Here is a 27428-nt window from a genome sequence, read left to right as displayed (position 1 = left end):
TATTTGAGGATGCATGATTTCAGAGGTCTCAGTCCAAAGACAGCTGGCTCCATTCTTCAGGGCTTGAGGTGAGGCGGAAGTGTGTGGTGGAAGGAAGTGGCTCACATGATCATCAGGAAGCAGAGAGAGACTCCACTCATCAGATACCAAATATATACCCCAAAGTCAGGCCCCCAATGCCCCCTCCTCCAACCACAGCCTGCACACCTTCAGTTATCACTCAGTTAATCCCATCAGGGGATTAATTCACTAATCATATTAAAACTCTCATAACCCAATAATTTCTCCTCTGAACCTTCTTGCATTGTCTCACACATGAGCTTTTGGGGGACACCTCACATGCAAACCATAACAATGTTCAACAACTGTTTGAACATTAATTCTTGCAGCCAGTCCCAAGAGAGACCAGGACAGATTCACAAGTTCAGTTGGACACTAAAATCATGTTTCTTTCTTTGCTCATGTAGAAGGAGCAGATCATCATCATACAGGAAAGACAGGGCACTTTAGATACTTATCATTTCACATGACAACATTGTCTTTTACTCTGCTATCAGGAGTAACAAACCATTTTTAAAAATCCTTTTTCCTTTGCGCATAAATCATAGGTTTTTTTAAAGCAAAACAAAAGAATGAAAGTTTTCCAGGTCTATAAAGTAATCTTTCTTTTATTAATGAATATGGGATTTGAAAAAGCTATAATGAAGCATATTAACCACATGAATATTTCTTTATATAGAATTTTTAATCATTGTGAAAGATGTCATTTTTTTGTTGGTTCATGATATTTTCCCATCTATATTCAAATGAGTGTAGAAATAATAGCCACTAAATCATTGAATGGCAACAATGAATTGCATTATAAAAATTTCTTATATAAAATTTTATTCTCTAATAGAAGAGAAAAAAAGAGAAATAATGGGAAAATGTTAATATTTAAAATAGCCATAAAACACACTGTCCACTCTAAATGATTGGAGGTCTGAAAGAGTTTCTTCTGGTTTTTCAAATAATCAGCTCTAGTAAATGTCACAGCCAAAGAGCTCCAGGCGAAGTGCGATGCTTTGGTTCCATGTCTTAGGAATGATGCGGATGAACCTGGAAATGATTGGTGGATTGAAAAAATTCTTAACATGTCCTTTGATATTACTGTTTCCTTCAAAAATCTGAAAGAAAAATAAGAAAATCTTTAATATTGGTATAATTAGTATAAAACATATACGTTTTAAAAAACTTATTTTCATTGAAACTGAGGGCATCAAACAGTGCCCTCACAGAGATGATCCTCAGTCATGAAATCCCAAGCCAGGCAGACTCCTTTAAGGATTCTCACCTGGGGAATAGAGAGGCAGTAATAAAATAATTAAAAATTGAAAGAAAAAAAAGGATTTCATTTCACCAATTATCTGAGTCAAGTGAAGAAAAATAAATCTGACATGGTGCTGGGGAGTAGCTGCAAAACCATCTCTGCTTGTAGCCCCTTTGTAGCTGTGTGACTTTGAAGAAGTTAGTTATATTTTCTGATTTTCCATTTCCTCTTGGCAAAATGAGGATAATAAAATTCTACCACATGGAAAATTTAAAAATGTTCACATGACAAGTGCCAGTAGTGTCAGGTAGTGAACACCAATAAATGATTAGCTATTACTAACATTTAAATCAAAATATGGCCATGCGTTTTTGTTCATCTTTTTTAGAATATTCTCTATATTCTCCACTAAACTGTCATGTAAGGTTTTTGTTTGTTTGCTTTATTTTGTTTTGATCCTTGGCAAGTTCTCCAAGATTGACACATACTGCAGAAGCTAAGTCACTATTTGGTTATGGCAGTGATGCTTACTAACCCTGTTATGAGGACAGCCTCATATAGTGAGAAATAAAACAGACAACCAGGGGTTTAAAAAGTGAGAAATGAGTGCAAATTCATTAACAGAGATAAGTGCTGAGCACCTGAAGAGAGTTAAGTAGCTCTCAGTCCCTCTCCTTGTGTAGCTTCTTATCCTGGCTTTAGACAAATTCCCCTTCCTGGAATACTAGGCCCATCTCGGTGGTGCTGCCTCTGGTAGAATTTTAAACCACCTATTAAGATGTAAGAATGTAAAAGAGCAGCTAATCTTGCAGGAAAGCTATTCTCTACATCAGAAAGGATAATAGTTGTTTGTTCAATAATAATATGGCATACAAAGCTTTATAATCTTGGGCATTCAATCAGTCATAAATACCAAGTATATCTAAGGCAATGTTAATGTGGTATCACTTCACAGTGGAAGGCTTTCTGGATGCCTTTGCCATCTTTCTCAATCAGAACTAAGTAAGCCTCATACCATCCCCTGGTATTTTGTCTTCACTATTTCACAAGTGGCTCAGTCAAGGCAAAAAGGTGATGTGCTTGATCCCTGTGCAGACACCAGGCACCAGTAGAACTAGGATTTGGAAGACATAAAGACGTACAAGTTGGTGCATATTTGTAAAATGTGAGGTGCTATTGTCCTTCTAATCATGGCCTAGTTTTCAGAATGCTTTCTCTTGCCAAGATACCTTGTCCACTATGGAGGATTTCTGCCTGTAAGGTTTCCATTCCACACCCTGGTCACTGTAGTAGATGGTGTAGCTTTTCACAAACATTTCAGAGGACAGAGACTTGCAGCCCTGTGTTACAATTGCAGTTATCTTCTTGATTTTGAGCAGATCAATTTGTAACCACTGTTTGTTGTTGTTAGCCTATGAGATGATAAAAACACATGGATAGGGAATATGTTGCAGCCTTTGCTTTTTTAAACCAAGATATTCAGAAATGCACAGAGTATTTCTTTTATGTCTTACCCTTAGGATTCATTTCTTTTAGAAGCCTTCCCTGTTCCTTCTTGTTTTTGTCACAACATATATAAATTTCTATTGATGTATTTTATACAGTGTGCAATAATTATTTACACAAAAATTGTTTTAAACCTTACTGGTTGAGGGTAGGGACTTATTTAGTTTCATTTCCTGGTATTCACAACAATGTGAGGAATATAGTTGGTGCTCTGTAAATAATTGCTGAATGAATGCAATTAATTTTCCTTCAGAAAATTTTTAAATTATCTGAAAGTATTTCCTTAAGTGAGTTTGTTTAAATACTATGATGGGCCAGGTGGCACACGCCTGTAATCTAGCTGCTTAGAAGGCTGAGGCTGGAGGATGGTGAGTTCAAAGCCAGTCTTGGCAACTTAGCTAGACCGTGTCTCAAAATGTGTGTGTGTGTGTGTGTGTGTGTGTGTGTGTGTGTGTGCGCGCGTGCATACACACACATATCTGTATACGCATATACCCATTTCATTCTAGTAGAAGGTTAAATGAAACTGTCCCAGAATTACAGATTTAAAATGACAGAACTAAAAATTTAAAATTAGCATTTCATCTTTGGGTTTCATTACATCACAAAGACTAAGAACAAGCTATATTAGAGAGCAAATTTTTTGAAGGGGTGGAGGGTGGAGTAACAAGGTTTACAATGTACAGGTCTAAAGGATCATCTGGGAAAGCTTTGGGTGATAGCTGTCTTTATTTTTTATATTACTATAATGTTGTCTAAATCAGGAACTGGAAACCACTATCATGCATGTGCATTTTTGTGATGTATGTGGCTGCTTTCAAGCTATGATAGCAGAGTTGAGTATTATAAGATAGAATGAATGGCTCAGAAAGCCTAAAGTATTTTCTGTCTGGCTCTTTGCAGAAAAATGTTATCCCCTCCTGGTTTAAGTCAAGGCTAGAGCACAAACCACAGAGACGAAAGTCAGAGCTACAGCTAGTGATTAGCAGATGTCCTAGAGTCTCAGACCCAGGATTTTAATCTGCAGAGACAGGAGAGGAGACTCCTGCTGCCCCCTGTGCTGGGGCCATTGTTTTCTTCTGGGGTATGGGGGAGAACACAACTCCATTTTAAAGGTCTGCATCACCTTGGCTTGCCAGGCATTCACACGGCCCTGGGCATTAAGACGGGCTAGGGAAGGCTCCCAGTAATCTCCCCACCAAGATTTTTTAAACGAGGAAGCAGTGATTTGCTTGTTTTCTATCTTTCCATTTTCCATACCCAGAGGTGTGGAGCATCCTGTCAAGAGAAAAGGAACATGATGAATTATATAGCACCAATATCCCCTGCATGGCGTTTTATGCTGCAGAAGAAATAGCATCTAAACCAAGTGACAATAAAAACATTGATCGCAACACTGAAATTGAATCTGTGCTAAACATTGCTCTTGGGCTTTAAGTGTATTATTTAATGTTCATAATATCTCCATTTTACAAAAATACAGCAAGAACAGTAACTTGCCTAACATAACACAGCCAAAAGAATTAGAAACTGAGTTTAAACTCACTGTGACGCCAAACACCATGTTCTAAATATTTAAATTCCCTTGCTTCCTTCATTGAGACTGAAATTTCAGTCTTTGCTTTGAGGCAGACAGTACTCTGCACTATCCCTGTGTTGTATGTGCTGTACAATGACCTTTTAGTTAATGGCCAATTATGTGTGCAGAAGGTCCCATTAGGTTATAATGTAGCTGAAAAATTTCTGTTGCTTGGTGAGGTCATAGCCCTCAGTGTCATGACACAGCATGTAATCCATGTATTTGTGGTTATGCTGGCAAAATAAATGACTGTTCTGCTGATTGTGTAAGAGTACAGTGTATACAATTGTGAACAGTACATGATATTTGATAATAGTGACATTTACTGGCTTGCGTACTCACTTTTTACCATTATTTAGAATGTACTCCTTCTATGTAATAAAAATAGCTTACTGTAAAGAATATGTCATGTTGTGCTGGCAGCAGCTGCACACATCTTTTTTCTGCTTCTCATGATGCAATCAAAATGGCATCAAGTGATTGGCTTGTACCATCTAGGTTTGTGGAAGGATGCTCTTTGAGGTTTTAACAGAGACAAAACTGCCTCATGGTGGATTTCTCAGAACATATCCCTGTTGTTAAGCAATGCATGGCTGTATGTAGAAAACACTCTGGTTCTCCTAACAAACGCTACAAAGAGAGTACAACAAATCCTTGGTAGTGACCATTTAGTATTTTCCTATCAACTCTTTGAGTGTGACTCATTTTATGCATCCTTTGGAATTTTGCCAAAGTGTAACTTGAACTTCCCAGGTGCCAGGCTGTGTAAGGAGCATAGCTAGTGAGTGAACCTCACTGATTGCCCACCCTGGGATGCTTTGTTCTTGCTAGTACAACATGCACTCATATTTTAAAGTGATACCTTGCTTTCTGTGTATGTGTGTTGGGGGGGTATGTATCGATAGTTGGGGGTGGGTGACAAAAATCGTAAAAGGAACGGCTACTGCGATGCTAATTATACACAAGAAAGTGAAGTAAGAACAAAGTAATGTTTCTTACATAGAAAAGAGATGTCTTAAATAAATTAACAGAATTGAACGTCAAAGGGTAATTTGACTGTATAATCTGAACAAATCTACAATTTATACCATTTACCAAATGGAAAGAAAAAGCCCTAGTGATTTACAGAACTGTTTTAAGGAGTAATCCTGTCTGCACAAAAGTTGTATTTTATATGGAGGTGTTGCATCCTGGGCTATTTGGACACTGGCAAAGTATCCACATCCATATCCCTCATGAGTATCAAGTGTATACTGCTCCATTATCTGCTTTGATAAGAAAGTGATTCCAAGGTTCAGCGGCTTTCTCCACCAAGAGTCCCCACTCCTTACCTGTCCCTAGGGAGTGTGCTGTAATTTCCACCAGGAGTGACCCAGTGAGTTTCCCATGTGCCTATGTTCTGACACCTCCACCCCAGTCCTGGGGGGCCAGCTGGGGTGGGGTCAGGATTAGCCAAGTCTGGGCCAGTTGCTTTATTGGTTTAGCTCAGATTGTTAGGAAGATGATATTATTTTCTTTATGTGCTTCGAAGTGGAAAATGCTGGACAGCACTGCTTTAAGTCAGAGAATAGTTGATAAAACTCTAAGCATCCTTGCTAGCTGAAGTAGAATTTTATTATGACTATTTGTGATTATCTAGATTTTTTTTTAAATACCATTGGTCTTTTTACATCCCCTAAAAGACAGCAGCTTACAAAGAAAAGACTTGAGTACCTACACAGGTACAAAAGAGAATATAGAATGTGATTATGAAGTTGGAAAACAGATTTCAAAACATTCATTGAACAGAAAGATACCTTAGAAACATGGTCAGATACTTTCATTACATAAAAGTCTGTGTAGCCAGGAAGACTTTGGAAGAGTCAAACTTTGAATCTCAAGTATTTCTTGATGATAATGGATTGATGGAGCTAATTTCAACCTAGGACCCTACCATGGTGGGTCACTAAGAGTTTACCTGAGAGGAGTCTCTGATCATGGAGATTTTTCTGGAAGCCTAATTCATGGAAGAGATCTAAGAATTCTACTTAGAATTGGAGGCACAACCCCCAATATTGAGCCCTAGAGATTCAGTGAGAAGATAATGCATGGTTGTGCCTTACCATTGACCTCACAACCTTGCAGCTCCAGTCGAAGGGTAGGTCTGTTATAGGATCTTGTTGGAGAGATCCTTATATATCTAGCCACAATAGGTGGATCAAACTTGTTCTCTTTTATTGTAGAGGCATCTGAATTGCCATCAAAATACTAGAAGAACAAAGGAAAGATCAGTCATGTAACAATTCTCAGTAATTTTATAATAATATTTTGATCTAACTTAGTATTATAATATTAAGTTTCATGGGTCTGAGTTATTTGAATCAATTTGATCTTAAAATATAATTGACTTCTGCTGGGTGTGGTGGCACACACCTGTAATCCTAGTGACTTCAGAGGCTGAGGTAGGAGGATCACAAGTTCAAAGCCAGCTTTAGCAACTTAGTGAGGCCTTAAACAACTTAGTGAGACTCTGTCTCAAAATAAAAAACAAAAAAAAGGCTGGGGATGTAGCTCAGTGCTAAAGCACATCTGGGTTAAATCTTCAGAACCAATAATGATGATGATGATGATGATGATAGTAATAATAATAGTAAAAATTGACTTTCACTTCAGGAAGATGGAATAGATTTGTACTTTGCCTTGTTTCCTCTGCTACATACAACTAAAACCCCGGGACATTGTACATAAAAGAAACATAAGAAGACTCTGAAAGGTGGAGAAAAAAGAACAGACTGACCAGGGTTCTCAGGGCCCAAGGAACAACATGGAGTGGGCTCCTTGAGTCTCCTCTTTGCCTCATATATCCCAGTCTGGAGATGAAGAAGTTGGTAAAGTGGAGACACCCTTGAGTACAGACAAAAAATTACCCAACAAAATCCTGCTTTCTGTAGTCAAAGTACCAGGAAGAGGCAGCCTGGCAAAAAGTTTTAGACAATAACTGTTTTATAGAAGCCAAACACCACAAAAAAAACAGTGGCCCCTTCCCCACCCACAATAGCCAAGGCTGAATGGGAAGCCATAAACTTAGGGTTGTGAGACTGAGGAGATGAAAACAGGCACTGTCAGTACAGACCCTCTGACTTAGAAAGGCACCTATCCTACAAACACCGCTACACGCGGCTCAGGACCTGGAGGAAGTGAGCCAATTTATTAAAAACAAAGTATCACAACACACCTAATATGAACTAGATCATTTGAATATCACCATAACCATTAATGAAATTGGATTTATAATTTTAAAACTCCAAATGAAATCCCCAGACCCAGATGGTTTTGCTGGAAATTTTTACCAAATGTTTATAAAATTAAGACAAATGTGTAGAAATCTCTTCACATGCTCACCAGTTTCTTCTATGAGTTTGGTATTACTGTGATATCAAAAATAGGCAGTAAAAAAAAAACAACTTTACAGTGATATCCCTCATGAGTATAAATGCGGAAATCCTTAAGTTACAGACTCCACTGCAGTCTGTGTTTTCCTCCCAATGTGGGTTAATAAGAACCATAACTTAAGATTTTCATGGTTTAATCTGTCATATGACAACTAATTTAGCCATTAGAAATAGCTAAATGATAATGTAGAAAAATAGTAAATAGTAGATGATTTACACAGGATATAAAATGGAGCAGATTCAAGATCACAGGTGTCATAATGGCAGACAGGTTACTGGTGTCCTTGCACTCAGGTCACTTCCTCTGAGGAGTCATTGAGGGCAGGGGGCAGGAGCCAGGGCTCTGTGCCCAGCTGGGGATAGTCATGCCTCAGGCATGGCCCCAAGTGCCCTTGAAAGTCCTGCTACCTCAGAGCATCCTTGGCATAACCCTGCTGTTTGCTTCAGGCACATTGAAATGAAGAACAAAATAAAATCAGAACTCTTGGTGGCCAATTTCTAGCATGAGGGTCTTGAAGAATGAGACCAGACATTCCACACTGCTGTACATTGTCTGCTAATCTGATACATCTAGGTGCTTTATTTGATGATAAAGGGATTTTTTTTTCAAATTTTGTGGGGTTTTGGATTTTCAGCAGCTCTGCTTATCCTTATAGACCTATCATGTCCCCACATTCCTCCATAGAACTCTTAGAAAGCCATTCACATTTCTAGCATCCACAAAGGTTATTTAAAAAGGGCACAGTCCTAGTAACCATGGGGTGAGTCTTGAGATTCAGACAGAAACGTGTATACAAACCATCACATTCTTGGTGCTGTTCCCTTTGAAGATCTGCCAGTTGGTTTGGTCGGAACTGTAAGCCACCTGGAACTCAGTAGTGTAGCAGGACTTGAGGTAGTGTTTGGCTCCTTGGGTCTGGATGCCTGTGACTACGACTTCCTTTTGCATGTCCACCTGCAGTGTAGGAACACCTGTGAGCAGAAGGCCTTGTCCTGCACATGGTGCAGTCAATTCTCTTCAGAGCCGACCTTCTTACGGTCTCAGCAAATTCATAAAATGGCTAGATGCAATCCATATGTGAGCACATGGTGCCTGGACTTGAACCCAGCTTACACCACTACCTATTTGTGTGACACTTTGGAAAGTTAGTTTTTAATCTCTGTCTTAGTTTTTCACCTATAAAATGGGATATTATTAGAACCATTCTTAGGTGGTTGATTTTGAAGATGTAAAGTATTGAAAATAATTTGTTAGTTGCTATTTCCTCTATAACATTGAAAGAATAACAAAGAGAATTATTATATCACAGTCATTTTTTTATGATAGCAGTAAACATTATCAGGTTAATGAGACTTACCTGGATCCAAGGCTTAGAGGCAAATTCTGTTGCAATTTTTTCTACACTCCAAGCATTATATGATCCAACATTGTTTAATCTTGCTAATTTGGGCTCCCAATAACCTAAATTCAAAAGAAGGAAAAAAGCTTATTCTGGATTTTTGGGGAAAAAAAAACAATAACTAGCAGTTTCTTAAGTGAGTTAAATCCAGTGGAAAACCAGAGCCTTGCAGGACCTGCTCCCTTTAGGAGAGCAAGCAGTTGACAGGGTCCTGGTACCGAGCCAGACCCCAGTGATGAAATCTTGTTTCAGCCTGTGTTTGCTCAGCCATCCATCACCATCCACCCTTTCCTTCACACAGGTGAGGCTTGTATTTTCTCTGTTCTGTTGGCATAGCTGCTGTAGACTGCCCCTACACCAGGAAAATAAGGGAGGGACCCATACGGGAGCCTCATCGTCTTCTTGATCAAGGCCTCAATCTTGGAAGGATTTCAGGCCGCCTGAGGAAATTTAGATGTCCCTGACCGAGTGGATGATCAGTAAAGCTTCTTAAATCGATGAATGCTTGGCATAGGCAAGGGGCCTTATTAATGGGGACTATAACTAACAGGCCTTTAGCACCTGTCCTCGTGTACCTTCCACTACCCGATGAGCACCCCAAACGGAGCTGTCTCATTATGTTGTGGTAGAAAAAAGCCTGGAAAGGAGAACTGACACGTGGACAGTGTGGTCATGTATGATTCCACAGGGTGTACACTGCACAATTATAGGGTTGCCATTCACAGGCTATGAATGTTAATACTTACTCAGATACTCAGAAGCCTTGATCTGTGAATCAGATATGACACCAGTGCTTAGTCCCATTGGCATCTTACATTCTATGAAAAACCAAACAATGATTCATTTTTGCTTAGAAAATACAACAAAGTAAAAGATCCTTGGCTAGATATTATGATGGGTCGGTAACTATTTCTGCCTACTTTGTATGGCATGGACTTAAATATATTTCATTTTAAAATAGAAAGTGCACTAGCAAGACTGGTGCTTTAATTTTAATAGTGCCACCCCAGAGGAAAAGAACTGAAATCCTGAAATGCAGCTGGCTTTTAAACCCATTTCTACCTGCTTGGCTCTTAAAGTAAGCTATTTACAACTCTTAAGTACTATTCTTCGTGAGACTGTGTTCTTAAAAGTTGACCTGGAAGTTACAGATTATCCACACACCATCAGGGAGGAGATTGCCAGCCAGGGAGTGGCCTGCATATGGCACAGTGGTGCTCAGCAGGAGCTGTCAGTGAAGGCTTGAAGGGTGGCAGATGGAAACTGAGTCTCTTGAATACTGACATGCCAAGTTCAGTGACTATCATTTTGTAATTCCTGTTACCTTTTCCCCACTCTGTTTTAGGAACCTGGAGAATCTCTTATATATTTTTTCTGGTGGAAAGATTAGGAGGAGGGATAATTCCCTAATTCAGAGGACTGCCTTTGTTCTGAACCATTTGGCATGTTTTCAGTGCCATCAGACCTTGGCCCAGAACAAAAGCACCTCCGGCTACAAAATACTCCTTTGTCACATGAGGGTTATCAGGATCAAACATTTGCAGTCTAAAAGTTAGCAGTATTCTAGTAGCAGGCGCTCTCCTGCTAATGAACAAGATGTGGCTCTGGGTTGTACCTTTGTCTATGATGAGAAAAGGCGTTTGCATGCCAGCTCGCTGGTTTTCTCCAACTTCTGTGTCCAGAAGCCACCAGCCAGGTTTTGATGCTTTCATTTCAAGAGTTTTAAATGTACCTCAGATAGAGAAGTAAGGGCAAAATTATACACCCAAAGATGAACAAGTTAATATTGTGATTGACAGCTTTCCAGGGGTCCTAAAACCCCCACATCACAGAGGCTGAAGCACAGAATTTGAGAGTTATCCATTTCTCTAGGCAAGCAAGTTGCAACTGACAGAATCAAAACAACTACAAAACAACAACACACATACAAATTACTAAAAATGAATTACACCACACTAGAAAGCAACTTTCACTTATCTAATGTGATGTTACAGGTCATCCATGGACAACCAAGTTTCATAGTCCCAAGTATCAAGGTGACCATGAGTGACTCATCATCAGGCCTCAAAAATATTGTTCCTTTCCTTCCTTTTTCATCTCTTTTTTGTTTTTAAAATAAGAAAATAAAAACAAACACCCTTTCCTTATAATTTTCAAATTTTCTTAGAAGCTTATATATTTGGATATTTACAAAAATTATTTCAGAAAAGCACTGAAAGAATGAGGTTTATACAACCTCTGATTATTCATTCTGATACTTAATATCACCCTTTGCCAGTTAACATTGTACATAAATTCTGTTGAATATGATTTGTGGCCAGTGCCCAGATTATAAGTGAAAATTAGTAGCCAGTGGTCATCCCCCTCAAACACACTGAACTGGGATCTCCAGTTCTCCTGCCTCCAATCAGATATTCAAGTTTGGAGGTTTAGATAACCCAGCCCACGCTGGCTGCTCAATCCTTGTTCAGAATCTTGGGAAGTACAGCTGATGTGCTAATACTTGGTGAAAACAGAAGCAGTAAGCTGGGCGCAGTGGCGCCCGCCTATAATCCTAGCAACTCAGACACTGAGGCAGGAGGATCGTGAGTTCAAAGCCAGCCTCAGCAAAAGTGAGGCTCTAGGCAACTCAGTGAGACCCTGTCTCTAAATGAAATACAAAATAGGGCTGGGGATGTTGCTCAGTGGTCAAGTGCCCCTGAGTTCAATCCCTGGTAGCCAAAACAAAACAGAAGAAACAGTAAGTTTGACCCAGTCCCTTTTGTTTCTGATCCTGATAGAGTGGGTCCTTCTAGATTTATTGGCCAGTCATGGAGCATGACAAACAAACAAGAACCCCCTCCTCCCCTCCACCCACCAATCCAGGCCGGTGTGGATTTGTGGGCCTGCATCTGAAGCAGTCACATAATGGTATCCTCACCCAAGGGCTAGCCAAGGGACAGCTTTTCACTAGCTCCTCAGACAGCTCTGTGGAGGGGAGGCTGCTTGGGAATTCTACCCAAGATCAAAGCCGCTGAGAACAGAACCTCTGTTTTTTATTGTCTGCATTTTAACCAGCTTCCTAGGTCTTTACTATGCCTGCTGACATTTGAGAATCAGTGGCACCCAGCACTGGTTCTGCTCACACATCTGCTATCTGAACAGGTATACCTACAAACAACTCATTGGTAAGTCTTCTCTGATAAACTGTGGTTTGCTTAAATCTACATTTTCTCATTATTCAACATATGAAAAGCTATAAATACCTTTGTTTTGGTTTAGCTTTTATAATCATTAACTAACAAACAAACAAAACTTTTATCTCCAAAAATGTACATACAAGATTATGATTCCTGGACCCAAAACTATTAGGGGATAGAGCCAGGAGTAGAATTCAAGAATCCAGAGCCTTAATAAGTTTCTAATCTCCCTCCCAACAGAATGAGCTTCATCTGCCCCAGCCCTCTAGTGTTCATATTGTCATTGGCTGGAGCCCTGATCTGCTCAACAGACAGCAGCTCAGGAGAAACACAACGTCTCTGCTGAACCACATTGGGTCACACGTTTAGCCTATGTGGGCTGCACACGTCATACACTAGCTTTTTTATACACTGTAAACAGTTTGGTATGTGGCTTTGCCTCGGATCTATGGCAGAACCCTGTGTTCTGACCCCTTAGGTAGTAGATGCACAGGGAGAGAAGGAGGGGGAGTTATGGATGCTAAGGTTGTCCTGTCCAGCTACTTCTTAGCAGGGACCTCTTCCATTGCCCAGATCTTTACCAGGCAGAAGGGGCCAGACCCCTAACTGGTGCTTCTGAGTGCCATGTTCCAGCAAGGTCTGGCCGTGAAAGTGAACCACGTGAATGTCTTGGGAACTGCCCATGTTCAGCAGGTGCAACCTCACCCACTCTTGCTCATACATTCTCAGACCAGGCAAGTTGTAGATCATCCCATTGATGGCTGAAACGACAGAGAGTTGCAATCAATTGAAACTTGTATGCTCCAGGAGGAGGTTGATAATGAAATGTGAGGCAACATACCACTGCTCATCCTCCTCATTTCTCCACATTTCTAGCCCCACACAGGCGTAGAGAGGGCCCTCCTGTGTGTCCTAAGACCAGTGAGAGGTTGAAACAGAACCAGAACCTCCAAGTCCTTCTCCTGTCCTGTGCACCAGCCTCCAGGAGTGCAGTGAGCTCCTATTCCAAGGTTCCCCACTCTTCCCTGCAGTGTGCCTCTCCCTCTCTGCTTTACTCATCTATCCTTCACATTAATAGTGTAAATGTCCCTTTGCCACAAACAAATGGAGATGAATCTGGACAGATAATGCAAATCTGAGGTGAGAGTAAGGGGACATGCAGCTTGTCACCCTGAGGCCTCCTGAAGTCAGAGAGTTCCAGTATAAATCTGGAAGTTGGAGTTTAGCTTCAGTGTTCCCACCACCCATGGCCATTTGTGTTTATTTTCTGTTTGATGTGGTGGCTCCTCTGCCCTCTTCTCAGCTTGGGTGTCTAGGGTTCTCCAGCTGTATTCACTCTCCCTTTCGTGAAATGTGTTTGTTTGTCTGTTTGTTTTAAAATCACCTGCTAAACTTGATCATCTTACAAATACAACACAACATTTTAATGATAAAACTTAGTGCTACCAAGCATTTAAGTGGAACACAGAGAGGGAAAGTTTCTCTTATATTAAAGGAATTGCTGTGGAATTCCTTGGAGCCAAGTAAGGGAATTTTTAGAGTGGGAGGAGTTGAGATCCTTTTGGCATCCTTAAAATCACATCAGGTAAGGGGACAGCTGTGGACTTCCTTAGAACACCACCTCTTACCCCTCATCTTAACTCCTGTTTAAGAAATAGAGCTCACGAGAGTGAAAGGCATCTCGAGGGATGATTAAGGGGCACTTCAAACCTGTCCATCAGGAAACAGAAGTGAAGACCTGACACGATGGGTACTCATTAAATACTAAATAGAGCTGAATGAATCCACTCATTAGTCACCAGTTCACATATTTACTGAGCACATTCTTCAGAGGAAGGCACTGAGCTAGGGGCTTGGGACTCGAGCGGTCTGTCTATAAAATACCTTGGTGACACAGCATGGGGAATACCACATTACAGAGACTCAGACTGCTGCAACACACTTGGGACTAAAGCTATTCCAGATGCTTTTGAGACTTTCTTAGATGAAATCAAGAAACAGTTTCTCCAGGGCAATTAGTGAGTCAAGGGCATAGCCAAGAACCACCCTGTCTGATTCTGCAGGCTGTGCCTTTCTAGAGACCATGGTTTTCTAAAGTGTGCTTCCTGTTCCTGAGACCAAGCACAGTGGGCTGGGGGGCTACAGCTGGTGGAAGAGAAGGGAAAGAAAGCTCTGCTCTCAGTCTGTTTTGTTGGTTGTCTCTCGCTCCACTCTAATTAATTGGGTCTTTTTAATATTTGAACTTTTTATGATCAGTAGAGTTCATCCTTAACCAGTGGGACTTCAGAGCAGATAGTAAATCATACTACTTGTCTGTCTCTACCTCAAAGTATGTTTATGGGCGATATCATTAAATTTCTCCTAGAAACAGAAGAAAGGTTAAAAACAAGAAAAGATAAAAGAAGGGTAGCTTGAACACATGAATGGCAGAAGAGGGAGGAGAGACCCACCAGTCTTGCTGGATGGCTGGAAGTGTTGCATATAATGGATTTTGTTTGTTTCCTTAAGCAATAGCAACTTGCTTGTTACCCTGAGTGATCCACTTCCCACACAGGTCCTCAGAGATCAGAAATCTCGAGCTACACCCAATACCTCCATTCTCCAATTCTCAAAACAGAGCTTATCAGTCTTCATTATTTTCTAATTATAGGCCCCTGCCCTTCATTTATCTATTTTTTTAGCTGCCACAAAATCCTAAATTCTGCCTTTCTCTAAAACTGTTTGTAATTCAGTTGGGAATATACAGGCCAAATTCCTGAATGGGTTTCTGGGTGTCCTTTTCCCAGTGTGACCCCTTTCTCGTGCTCTCTTGCCACTCTCCTCTGGCTACCTGTGTCTAGTTTCCTCGCCCTTCATTTCCTTTCTCACAGGTTGCCCAGCATGGTGGCTGCCTGACAGCTGCTGGAGCAAGAACATAGGACATTCTTCTTTAGAAAAGACACACAGGGTCATCTCATCTGTGTAGATACTTGCTCTTTTTCCAGGTCACGACTGAAATTGTAGAGTAATGCTCCTTCCTTTGCCATGCGTGCTAGTGGCTGAAGTGCACTGGCCTTTACCTGGAGCAGTTCTGTGTGCTCTTGCAGACCTTCTTTGTACTCCCTCACCTGCCCTGTCACCTGCCAGGTGTTCAGGAGCTGAGTTTTGCTGTAACTCCTGGTTCCTCGGAAAATCTAATGTCTAATCTTGTGAAAACCTAAGGGTAGGAATCACTATGACCCAGTGTGATTAATTCAGAGATCGGATTCAAGTCAGAGGACCATACCATGAAACTCATGGGAGTTTTTTACTTCTGAAGATTCACGTCTTTGAGACCCTTTGGACTTTTCATAGTACCAGCTCTTCTTTTCATCAAAGACCATAAAGAGTAAGACAAATTCTCTCATGTCCATGGGCATGTTGCTCTCCTTGTGAAGTGTTCCTTTACGGCAGATCAGAAGGGGACCTATCAGGCCAGAGTGGACATCTTTTTCCTGGAAGAGAGGAATACCAAATGGCACAGTTCACCTGTGCTTGGGATTGCCTTCACTCTTTTGGGGGCAAATAATCATATTGAAAAGGAAATCTCTTCTTAAAGTCTCTGAATTTAAAAATTATTAATCATCAGCTTAAAAAACCTGGAGACTTTTCACTTAGTTCTGTTGCATTCCTCTGATTATATTTTTTATCCCAGTAATGATGATAATAATGTTGTTGATAATACAATGGGTACTAATTTGAACATCTGTACTATATTAAATAGTTGGCCTGTAGGATCTCATTTAATCCTGACAACTGTCTTCTATGATAATAAATATAACCTCATTCATTGAACAAATATTTATCAAGTGCTACATACTATTATCTCATTTTTAATTTTGGAAACTGAGACTGAGAGGTCAAGTAATTTCTTAGGGTTGCACAGTGATAGAGTAGGAATGTAAATCTAAGTCTAGGACTTAGGGATGTAATTCAGTGGAAGAGTATGTGCGTAGCATGTTCTGGGCTTGAACCCCAGGACCACACACACACACACACACACACACACACACACAACCTAAGTTTGTGCTCTTCCTACTGTGCCTCAAATGAAGAAATGTTTTTTTAAAAAATTATCTGAAAAAATTGTATATATTTATCATGTACAACATATTGTCTGGGATTATATGTACACTGTGAAATGATAAATGAAGGAGTCCCAATCTTTCAGTCCTTTTATAAAGAGCAGAACACTACTGCAGTAAAAGGCTCTAGAAAATTGCAGATAAACACTTTTTCTGTAGACTCAGGCACTCTAATGGGGGCAGGCCATTTAAATAACCCTCCATCCTGTTCACAGAATCAATGTTTCTCACTCCCTTTTATGGTAGCTGTGGATGGTTGACACACCCTTCCACGTCCTCATGCAAAGGCAGACTTTTAAGACAGAAATCCAATATTCTTGCACATAACAGAGTCAGACTGGAAGACTGGGGATGGTGACAGCCTTGGATGGAAGGACCTACCGGGTTCACTGCAGAGTAGTAGGCCCAGGCCCGACAGGCGGAGCCAGGGCTCTCGGGCCCTGACCGCTCGGTAGCATGCCACACATATGTGTAGCTGCTGTTTGGCTGAATAGCATCATCCTCCTTGAACCACTCAGGAGAGTCATCTTCATAAGTCTTTCCTTCTGATGACTTTTCATAGGAGAGTCCATGGGCATGAAGAGAATATGGTCTGGATGCTAAGTTTTTAAAACGTACCTAGAACAATCCACAAATATACTTAAGCTTAACAAAAATCCAAACCAAAAAATTGTTAGCATGATAGGCCAAGTTAGACAGTTGTGAGATCAGAGCACTTACAATGGCGAAGTACTTATTTATAATATTTCATCTACTTCCACAATCATCCCATGAGATAGGACTCAAATAGTTTACCTAGAAACACCAAAACATGAATTCTCAGGCCCAAGGCCACAGTGTTGACATTATCAACAAATGAAATGATAGAGATAAGTTCTAGGGATCTGAAGGCAAATGAGGCCCTTGCTTGTGACAGGCTTTCAAACTACTGACGGAGAGAGGCATACACATGTGAACCCAAGCCACAAGTCTGAGACAGCAGGTGCTGTAGTGCTCCTTTTCTCAGAGGGAGAAAGAGGAGAAAGACATTTCAGGCTCCCAGAAGAGCACAAACAGGCCTGTGAGGAGGGGGCGGTGAAGGACAAGTTTGGGGGACAGCAAGCATCTGAGTATGGCTTAAGTGCATGGCGGATGGTGGGATCTTTTGGAAAATGAGGCTCAAAGAGGACCAGGTAGGACCGGATAATGGAGGATCTTAAATACCACGTGGGGAATCTTAGTGCCCCAGCACCATCTCTTAGCCTGTTCCTTCCATAGTTTCTTGTGACTAAAATCCCCCTAATCTTGAGAGAAGAGTATTGCCTCCTGTGTCTTCATGGAACAACTAGAGTAGTTAAGATCCTTGCATTCTGCTATGGTTTGGATCCTGAAGTTCCCCAAAGGTTGTGTGTTGAGAGCTTGGTCAGTATCCTGTGGCATAGTTGGCAGGTGGTAGAGTATTTAGGAGGTAGGAACCAGCAGAAAGAATAGTAGGTCACTGAGGTGTTCCCCTGAAAAGGATATTGGGACCCTGGCCCCAACCCTTCTCTCTGCTTCCCAGCTGCCATAAGGCGAGCAGTTCTGCTCTTCCATGAGCTCCTGCCATGTTCTGCTCACCTCAGGCCCAAAAGCAATGGAACTAAGCAACCCAGGACTGCATCTTCAAACCATGAGCCAAAATAAATCTTTTCTTTTTTAAGTTGTTCCTCTCAGGTATTTTTTCACAGTGACAGAAAGCTGATTAATACATATTCCTGTTCTCTGATGTGCATTTTTAAAAAAGAGCAAATAGTCACTGAAAATTTGGTAAATGCTTAAATAGATATAAAAAGGTTATATTTCTGGATCTAAAATAGATTATTTTAGACTCAGGGCTCTTTCTTCTTCTTCTTCTTCTTCTTCTTCTTCTTCTTCTTCTTCTTCTTCTTCTTCTTTTTCATCATCATCATCATCATTATTTTGAGAGAGGTTAGGAAGGATGGGGGAGATAAACTTCATTATAAAAGCTACTGGCGAGGAGAGGCATACACACAGGAACCCAAGCTACAAGTCTGAGACAGCAGGTGCTATAGACAAAGCGTGAATGGGTTTAACTGGGAATGCCCTGGAGAAGCAGCTGATTGGTTGAATGTTCAGGAGAGGTTGGAAGAATTAAAGAATTAAAGGCATGTAGCTGGATACAGGATTTTAAAAGAAATGACCAGAATGGGGAAGATACTCTGGAAGATACTTGCTTCCTTCTGAAGGCTCAGAGACATATTTACTTCCCTTACTGGTTTTCTTTAACTTCACTCTATTTTCTTTTAAGAAAACACCATGAGATTATTATTAATTGCCTCTGCCACCTCTGCTATAGCTGTGAAACTCAGTTGAACTGTTCCTGAATATGTTTGCTATGCTAGCTTCACATAGGTTAGCTTTAGATATATAGAAATTATAGTGTAACAATGAAATGTTACTCAGCCATAAAAATATGAATGAAATTGTAGCATTTGCTGGTAAATATATAGAACTGGAGACTATCATACTAAGTTAAATAAGCCAATCCCAAAAAAACAAAGGCCAAATGTTTTCTCTGATATGCAGATGCTAATACACAATGGGGGGGGGGATAGAAGTTCATTGGATTAAATAAAGGGGAATGAAGGGAAGGGAGGAGGAATGGGAATAGAAAAGACAGTAGAATGAATCAGACATAATTTTCCTATGTTCATATATGAATACACGATCACTGAAACTCCACATCATTTACAACCACAAAAATGGGATCCTAATAGAATAAGTTATACATACTCCACATATGTACAATATGTGAAAATATACTCTACTGACATGTATATCTTAAAAAAAGAAATAAAAAGCAAGAAAAAAACCAAGAAATTAATGTGATATCCTCCAAATTATACTATTTTCAGCATTAAATTTTTTTTCTTAAAGTTTGTCAAATGGCTTAGCAAGTAGTCTTTGAAAAGAAAATGTGATTATTTGTTAATTTTGGAGAATAAATCACAATAATAGCTCATTCACCACCTTCACCTTTACAACCTCTGATGCTTGTGGAAATTCCTCTGATGATCTTAGTAGCACTCAAAAGTTGACTTACTTGGATGACATCATCTACTTCAGCTCTAATAACAGGACCAAGAATGCCAAGATGCTCCTCATACTCCCCCTGAGGGTCACGTTGGGTAAAAGTGCTATCAAGATACTTTCGAAAAACTACTTTCTTATATGTGGTGCCCTCTTGAATGTCGTCAGTGTCTTCATCGTCCATTTCACTGAAATGATAACAATAGTATTTATTTAAAAGAAGAGATTAAAGACTGTTAAAAAGAATTTAGGAAATTATTTCTGAATGTGATATCTAGCACAGAGTCTTTAATAAATGCTTCATGGATGAATTAATAAATAAAAATGCAGGCCATTTAATATTTTCTAGCTTCCAACTCACATATCATTTCTTAGGTAAGTCTTCCTAAGATTCTTTGGAATATATCAAGTCTTTCAAGTAATTCCTCATGTTTCTATATATAGAAACCTGGATGAATCTGAGTAAAAAATGACAGTCCCCAAAAGTTATATGTACAGTGTTACTGTATTATTACAGTAAATACAGTAGACTCCTATAGTATTTCTATAATATATGTAGTAAATTATGTATCATGAGATTTTTTATCAAATACTTAAGTAGATAAACAAATATAAGTACATATTGACATAGATTTTAATATCAAAGGCAGACAGGGTCATTCACCAAGCAGTGTCAGAAGCAGAACTTGGGCTGTCAGGTGACAATGGCCAGCTGAGTTAGAAGGTCACCTCTGTGGAAGGGCCTGGGTGGACAATTGTTTTGTACCATGAAAGCGGCTACTCTCTGAAGCTGCTTTTGCTAAATGCATTACTACGAAGCTTTTTGACATTGGTCTGGGCAAAGATAGTTTTGGCTATGACTCCGTAAAAAGGTAACAAAAGCAAATAGACAAATGGGATTTTATTAAACTAAAAATGTGCATGACAAAGGAAACAATCATCAACAAACTTAAGAGACAATCTGTGGAATAGGAGATAATGAAAACCCAAATAATCTGAATGAAAATGAGAAAAGGACCTGAATATGTTTTTCTCAAAAGGAGAAATACAAATGGGCCAACAGGTATATGACAAATGCTAAACATTACGAATAATCAAAGAAATGCAAATTAAAACCACAGTGAGATTTCACTTTATATCTGTTAGGATGTCTTATAAAAAAGACAAGAGGTAAGTGTGGACAGGACATGGAAAAAAGGGAACCCTGTACCCTGTTGGTACAGGGCATAGTTAAATTAGTTGGTACAGATAGAGTTAAATTAGTTTACAGCCATATGAAAAGCAGTATAGCAGTTCCTCAGAAAATTAAAAATAGAACTACTCCGTGCCCAGCAGTGCTACTTCTAGGCATGTATCCAAAGAAAATGAAGAGAGACCCCTGCACTCCGCATTCACTGAGTCACTGTCCACAACAGCCAGGATGTGGAATGAACCTAAGTGCCCACCAGTGGGTGAATGGACAAAGACAACATGGCATATATCCACAATGGAGCACCATAAACTTTAAAAAGTAGGAAATTATGTATTTTCAACAACATGGATGAATCTGGAGGGCATTGTGTGAAATGAAATAAGCCAGCACAGAACACAAATACCATATGATCTCAATTATATAAGGAATCTGGAAACATTAAACTAGAGAATAGAATGGTAGTTATCAGAGACTTTGAAGAAGGAAAGATGTTGGTCAAAACATACACAATTTTGTTTGTTGGGAAGAATACTTTCATTTCAGGAGGTCTATTGCACAACATGGTGACTATGGTTAATAACAGTGTAGTGTACTCTTAAAAATCACTAAGAGTAGATTTTAAGTATACTCATCACAAAAAGTAAGTATTTGAGGTATTGCAAAAGTAAATTAGCCAGACTGAGATATTTCAAATTTACATATATAGAGAAACATCATGTCCTATACCTTAAATATATACAAACAACAAAAAACTGTGGCACAGCACATCTTATGGAACACAGCAATAGCATGAACTACCGATGCATTATGCAAAAACCTGGATGAATCTCTGGAGAATTATGCTTAGTGAAAAATGACAGTCTCCAAAAGTTATATATTGCATTTACGTAATATTCTTAAAATGACAAAAAAAAATACGGAATAGAGTCCAGCATAAAATTGTCAGCAGACAGGAGGTGGTGGGAAGAGACATTACTACAAAAAGGCAGCAAGAGGAACTTCTGAGGCAATGGAATGTTCTACATGCTCACAGTATTGATGTCTGTATACTGATTGTGATGGAAGATTATAATTTTGCAAGATATTACCACTGGGAAAAACAGGGAAATTATATAAGGACTCTCTGTATTGTTTCTCGTAACTACATATGAATCTACAATCATTACATAAAACGTTTAATTAAAAATGTAAATACAGGTCATTATTCTCCATGTTTTTTCATCAGCTCAGTCTGGGGCCAGTAATGTCAAATTTTTCCACTGATTCTCAAATCTCCCAAGCCTAAGGAAATAAGTCAAAAGCTCGTCTGTCAAGCCCATCATATTTGTTATATTCCATAACCATCAACATAAAATCTTACTCTGCCTTCTTTCCAGTATTTTTCCCCTTAGCCATACAACTCTGAGCATAGAACACAATCTCAAAGAACACACAGAGTAGGCAAAACAACTTTGCCATAAAAGTAGGTTGTAGGCCTTGAGTGGGACCCACGATTTTGAAGGAGCTGAGATTTTGAAGGAGCTGATCCCTTCCCTTTCCACTCTGCACAGATCCTGAGAGCTATCCCCTCAGGGTCTTCCTCAGAACTCCTCGGACAACTGGTTGTTCCCATAGAGTAATGGGTGCTACCTTTCAGTAGGAAGTCATGGAGAAAGTATTTTAAACAGAGTTCTAATGTGGAAATGTCAGGCATCAGATTAATGGGCTAATGTTCCTAAGTCATACTATACATTGTGTTTACATACTCTAATTATACTTTGTTTTTAATTAATTGGTGTAACAGGTAGCTTTGTAAGAGTCATGAGCTACTTCCAGACAGTTTATGCACAGTCACCCTGTGGCATCCCTAAGAATCTGTAGTTGAGTAAGCCTTGCTCCTTTCCTCCTCTCTCTTCTCTCTTTGTATCTTCATCCCAGAATATAGAGCCCAGCCAAATATGGCTTTCTACCCTAAGCAATACTGAATTGAAAATGATCTTTTAAGAAAGGGCATGGATCCTTTATAAACTCTGTGTTGTAAACAAGTAAATTAGAAAGGAGATTTCTGCATCAGAACTTGGATTTGAAGCCAACTTCAATTAAATCATAATGATTAGCTGATAGCTATGAATAGATGAAACTGGAGCAAGAAGAGGGGGTAAGAACACATATGGTAAGAGAAGAGGAGACAGGATGAGGCTTATTTACCTCTAGAATATCATAGACATCCCACAGTGACTGTTCTAATATTGTCCAGGTAATCTAAAGTAGAGAAACTAATTTTGAATTGATACAGAAAATATTACAAAATATTGATAAATGTCATTTGCCCAAAATTATCTACCCACACTACTGGAGCTCCTTTTTTTTTTTTTTTTAAATCAGTAGTTAAAGAGTGAGAATATAGAAGGAGAAAACTAGTCAAACCTTTGTGCAAATTTTGAATAATCCCAGGATATTTCTTCAGCAGCAATATAATAATATTTTTTGTTTCCATTGTTGCTGCGGAGGTACCATGCTGCAATGCTGTCAGGGTTTCTGGAAGAGTTGATGTCTGTCCTAGTATCAGTTTGGTAAGGGTCATCATAGGCGACATACTCGACTTCAACATAGTCTTCTTCGCTGCTTTGGACTTCCTTCCTTGGAATGATCTCAATGTAATCTCCATCATCTCCACTAAGGCCCACTACAACCAGTGGATTAAATTCCTCGGATACAAAAGCATCACCAAGTGTTGGAGATGGCAGAGGAGATGGCATGTGCACAGAGTCTGGATAAGGAAAGGTCTGACTGAATTCTGAAAGAGGCAACAACTGGTTAGACTCAGAAGGGTAAGCTGTATGATCAAGATCTGGAGGACTGAGTTTAGGAAGATGGATTGTCTGACCCAGGTCTGGAGAGAGAGTCACCTGGCTGAGGCCTGGGGAAAGGGGCATCTGACCCCCATCTGGGTCCAGATTTATCTGACCAAGTTCTGGTGAGAGGGTTATCTGATCCTCATCTGGGTCCAGGTTTGTCTGACCAAGTTCTGGAGAAAGGGCCACCTGACCCCCATATGGGTCCAAGTTTGTCTGACCAAGTTCTGGTGAGAGAGTCATTCCATCCAGATCTGGGTCCAGATTTATCTGACCAAGTTCTGGTGAGAGAGTTATCTGACCCTCATCTGGGTCCAGGCTTGTCTGACCAAGTTCTTGAGAGAGGGTCCTCTGGCCTAGGTCTAGGGAGGGTGTTGTCTGGCTGAGGTCTGGGGAAGGGGGCATCTGATAAAGGACTGGAGGTACAGCTGTTTGGCTGAGGTCTGGGGAAGGGGTTGTGTGGCTGAGGTCTGGGAAAGGGGTTGTCTTGCTGAGGTCTGGGGAAGGGGTTGTCTGGCTGAGGTCTGGGGAGGAGGAGGTCATCTGACCTTGGTCTGAATAGAGGAATGGGTAATTGGGATCTGGAGAGAGAGTTGTCTGCCAGCCTTCAGGTTCCAATGAAGGGGACATGTGACCCATGTCAGCAGGGTGGAATTCATGGCTCAGGTCATAATCGAGCATCTGGCTGAGCTCTGGAGGAGAGGATCTGTGACTGGGGTCTGCAGTAGAGTGTGTTCCATCAGGGTCTTGGATAGGAAATGTGTGATAGTGCTCTTCTGGGGTCACTGTCTGAGAAAGATCTGGATGGTAGCTTGTCTGGCTAGTATTATTTGGAGTGTTTTGATTATGGTCAAGAAGTGAGACTGTCCAGCCAAAATTGACAGATGTGGATGTCTGATTAAGTTCTTCAAGAAGAGATGTTTCATTGGATTTTGGGGGTAACAATGAATGATCAAATATCCTTTCTGAAAATGTGTTGTAGGACTTTTCTCTTAGAGGATTAAATCCTCTTGGAGAGAGAGGAACATGGTATGCAAGCTTCTCTTCCTTTTTCTTTTTTCGTGTTCTGATGAGAAATGGTCTTTTCTTCAGCCCACTGTTTCCTCCATCTTGTCTTATCTGTAAGGATTTATGTCTAACTCCAGGAAACTTTGGGTGGTCACTAGGCTTGTTAGGTTTGTCTATAGGAGGGATGCTTCCTCCCCACATCCCTGAGACATTCTGGGGGTTGTTTGGCAGCTTACTAACAGCCACATCTTCATCAGTGTCTTGGATTATTTCATAGCTACCCTTTTCAGAAACCAAATGCCATTTCCCATTCAAAGTCTTGGATGGATTCTTTTGTTTTAAGAGTAAGGGCTCACTAGGAAGTTCCTTCCAGGGTTTCCTTATGGAAGAAGTGTTGCCATGGTTTAAATGCCTCCCAAATTTGTGGGCTGGTAATTTCATCCAGGAGAACCTGTGCTTTGCTACTCGGTCTCTCTCTGGACTTCTCAGTCCTTTTGCCCCAGGTGGAAGCAGGCTTATCCCTGTGACATCTGACTGCAGAGGATCCTCTAGAGGGTCTTCAGAATATGGGCTGGAATGCTCTGTCATGGAAGAGTTGATAACTGAGTTCTCACCTAAGCCAACAAGGTAACCCCTCAGAGGATCAACTCTTGTGGCTCCTGGGTGAGGAAGGGTTTTCTGAGGTTCTGTGAGGTTATTAGCTATGAGCCTACTAATGTTACTCGGGGAAGAAAAATTTGAGTCCATAGCTGTATCTCTACTTGGGAAAATGAACTCGGAGCTGTCCTCCAAAGCAAGGGCAGTAAGGTTGAACTCATCCTCTTCCTGATTCAATGATGAGTTTCTGAATGACCTGATTCCAAGTTCTGAAGCCAGTTTATCCTGATAATCATAGTCAGGGTTGTCTTCTTCTTGTTCATTTTCTGAAGAATCATGCATTTTGCGTGTACCCATGACTGTAGGTGCTATAAATTCATAGAAATCATATGAGTTGTCATCATCATCCCGGATACATTTAACATCCCTGAATCTCAGCTTTAGGTTTTTGCTTCTTGGATTGGAGTTCATGGTAGTTATCATCCAAGTTCCTTTAGAAGAGAGAGAGAAGAGACGGCTGAAGGTGCAGGAAAAGATATTAAAACACCAGGATTCACTGTAGCAAGTTCTTTCTAGTGAACTTTAGCTGGGAATGCTTCAGTGTGGTTGATGGACCACTGCCAGTCTGTGAACTGGATTATTGGTCATGATAACATAGGAAATAAACTGAGAATAGCATATTTAGAAAAAAGTGTTAAAGCAATTTAACATTGCCGTGGCATCCAAGGACATGATATATGTACTTATCTTGTTTAACAGAATATAGACTAAAAAATATTAATGGAGATTAGGGAGGGAAAAAAGCTCTTCAGCACAGATATTGCTAGAGTCACTATTTGAGAATATATTAACAAAGGGGTGGATCAAGAATAAAATGGATTTGAATATCATTAACATCCTGTTAGCTCTGCATTTTGTTTAAGAGTTGGAGTTAGGGGGTGATGATGAGGTCTACTCCAACAAACAAGGCATATTTAGGCATCTCTAATAAATCATTTGGGTGGGGCCAGGGCAAATTTGAGTCTCTGAAATGGCACAAATTTCTGACACACTTGAGATTTCCTGGATGTCTCCAACAGTCATGACTTATGGAGTGCCAGGCGCTTGGTACAGACAACAACCCATGGCTGATGTGGCTTTATAGGGCGTTATTACACTGTCTTTCAGATGAATAATTTGAAGCTCAGGAAGGCCAAATAACTTGTCCAAGGTTATAAAAGATGGAGTGGCACAGCAGGATTGGAAGTCAGGTCTAACATACCAATGTTGTCCCAAGGCAGCCTTGAAAGCACTGTATCTGATAACTGCTGACCCTGGGTACATGGCAGTCTTAAAAAGTTGATAAGTGCATTTTGATAAAAGGAAATGCTCCTCTGAGGCTGAAATATTTGTGCTTCTTCCTCAGGGTTAGGCTGTATCCTTCTGCCGTGGTGTGTCTTTACTTCCCACTTGGCCCAGAGATTGTATCAATGAAACCCAAACGAAAGGACTGAACCTATTTAAGTCATTAACTTCCCAGATAGAAACTGAAGAAGCAGTGGAAGGATAGCCTGCAGAGGTCAGGGAAATGGACCCACCAGTGGTGGTCATATGGGGAGCTTCAGCAGATCTTACCAGAGATCCAAAGTCAGCTTTCTCTCCAAGGGTCCACGCTCTTACTCACCAACATTATCCATTGTGACAGTCACAGATTCTCCGCGCATAGGGAAGAGGGTCAAGGTATCCTCATGCCTTTTTCCATAGATGAATGAGTGACCAGTGAAATGAATGGTCAGAATATCATCCTGGGTCCCCACACTGCAGAAGTGCCACTGGACAGTGTCATCAAAGCAGAATCCTAGAGTAGGTATGCTTTCAGGCACATAACCGTTGATAGCTGAAAGAGTGAGGGCTATTAGAACTCCCAAAGGGCAGGCATCTCATTCTGTTTAAGTCCAGCATTCATCTGGTTGTGTCAAAGCAGTGGTCATTCAAGATAACATTTCCCAGGTCTAATGTGGCTAGAAGGTCAAATGCAGACTTCCCCAGGGGGGCTTACTCTAAGTTAGCTAAGTGAGTGATACCAAGACAAAGATAATGTCTTTCATTCATTTGTCAAATGTATAGTAGATATTTTATGTACTGTGCTTTGTCTTGGAGTTCAATTTAGAATATTGTCCAGGATAATTCTACCTAGGATAATAATATAAGAAATTCATCTTCTTGAAATATGGGTCATTGA

The 27428-nt window shown here is 40.3% G+C and overlaps 1 protein-coding gene across 2 annotated transcripts in view; it reads right to left on the bottom strand.

Moving 5' to 3' along the window:
* Positions 1-688: 688 nt before the first annotated feature.
* Positions 689-27428, bottom strand: part of F5 (coagulation factor V) — a 77630-nt gene continuing 50890 nt past the window's right edge. Inside the window, exons 12-26 of one of the 2 annotated variants that reach the window (XM_081299052.1) lie at positions 26871-27083; positions 23175-25698; positions 19590-19764; positions 16889-17125; positions 15670-15877; positions 12986-13165; positions 10841-10957; positions 9972-10043; positions 9184-9287; positions 8625-8780; positions 6497-6641; positions 3942-4093; positions 2539-2721; positions 2325-2423; positions 1049-1166 (exon numbers count right to left, since the gene is read on the bottom strand). In XM_081299052.1, the coding sequence (XP_081155178.1) occupies positions 2364-2423; positions 2539-2721; positions 3942-4093; positions 6497-6641; positions 8625-8780; positions 9184-9287; positions 9972-10043; positions 10841-10957; positions 12986-13165; positions 15670-15877; positions 16889-17125; positions 19590-19764; positions 23175-25698; positions 26871-27083 (4526 nt within the window). In that variant the 3' untranslated portion in view covers positions 1049-1166; positions 2325-2363. Of the gene's footprint in view, positions 1167-2324; positions 2424-2538; positions 2722-3941; positions 4094-6496; positions 6642-8624; positions 8781-9183; positions 9288-9971; positions 10044-10840; positions 10958-12985; positions 13166-15669; positions 15878-16888; positions 17126-19589; positions 19765-23174; positions 25699-26870; positions 27084-27428 lie in introns of both variants that reach the window. The other variant, XM_081299051.1, reaches the window with a different exon arrangement.

Source organism: Spermophilus citellus, assembly GCF_964194105.1.
Source record: "Spermophilus citellus genome assembly, chromosome: 6".
NCBI lineage: Eukaryota > Metazoa > Chordata > Mammalia > Rodentia > Sciuridae > Spermophilus > Spermophilus citellus.
Note: the sequence above shows the minus strand (reverse complement) of the source record. Positions and strands in the feature narration are given on the sequence as shown.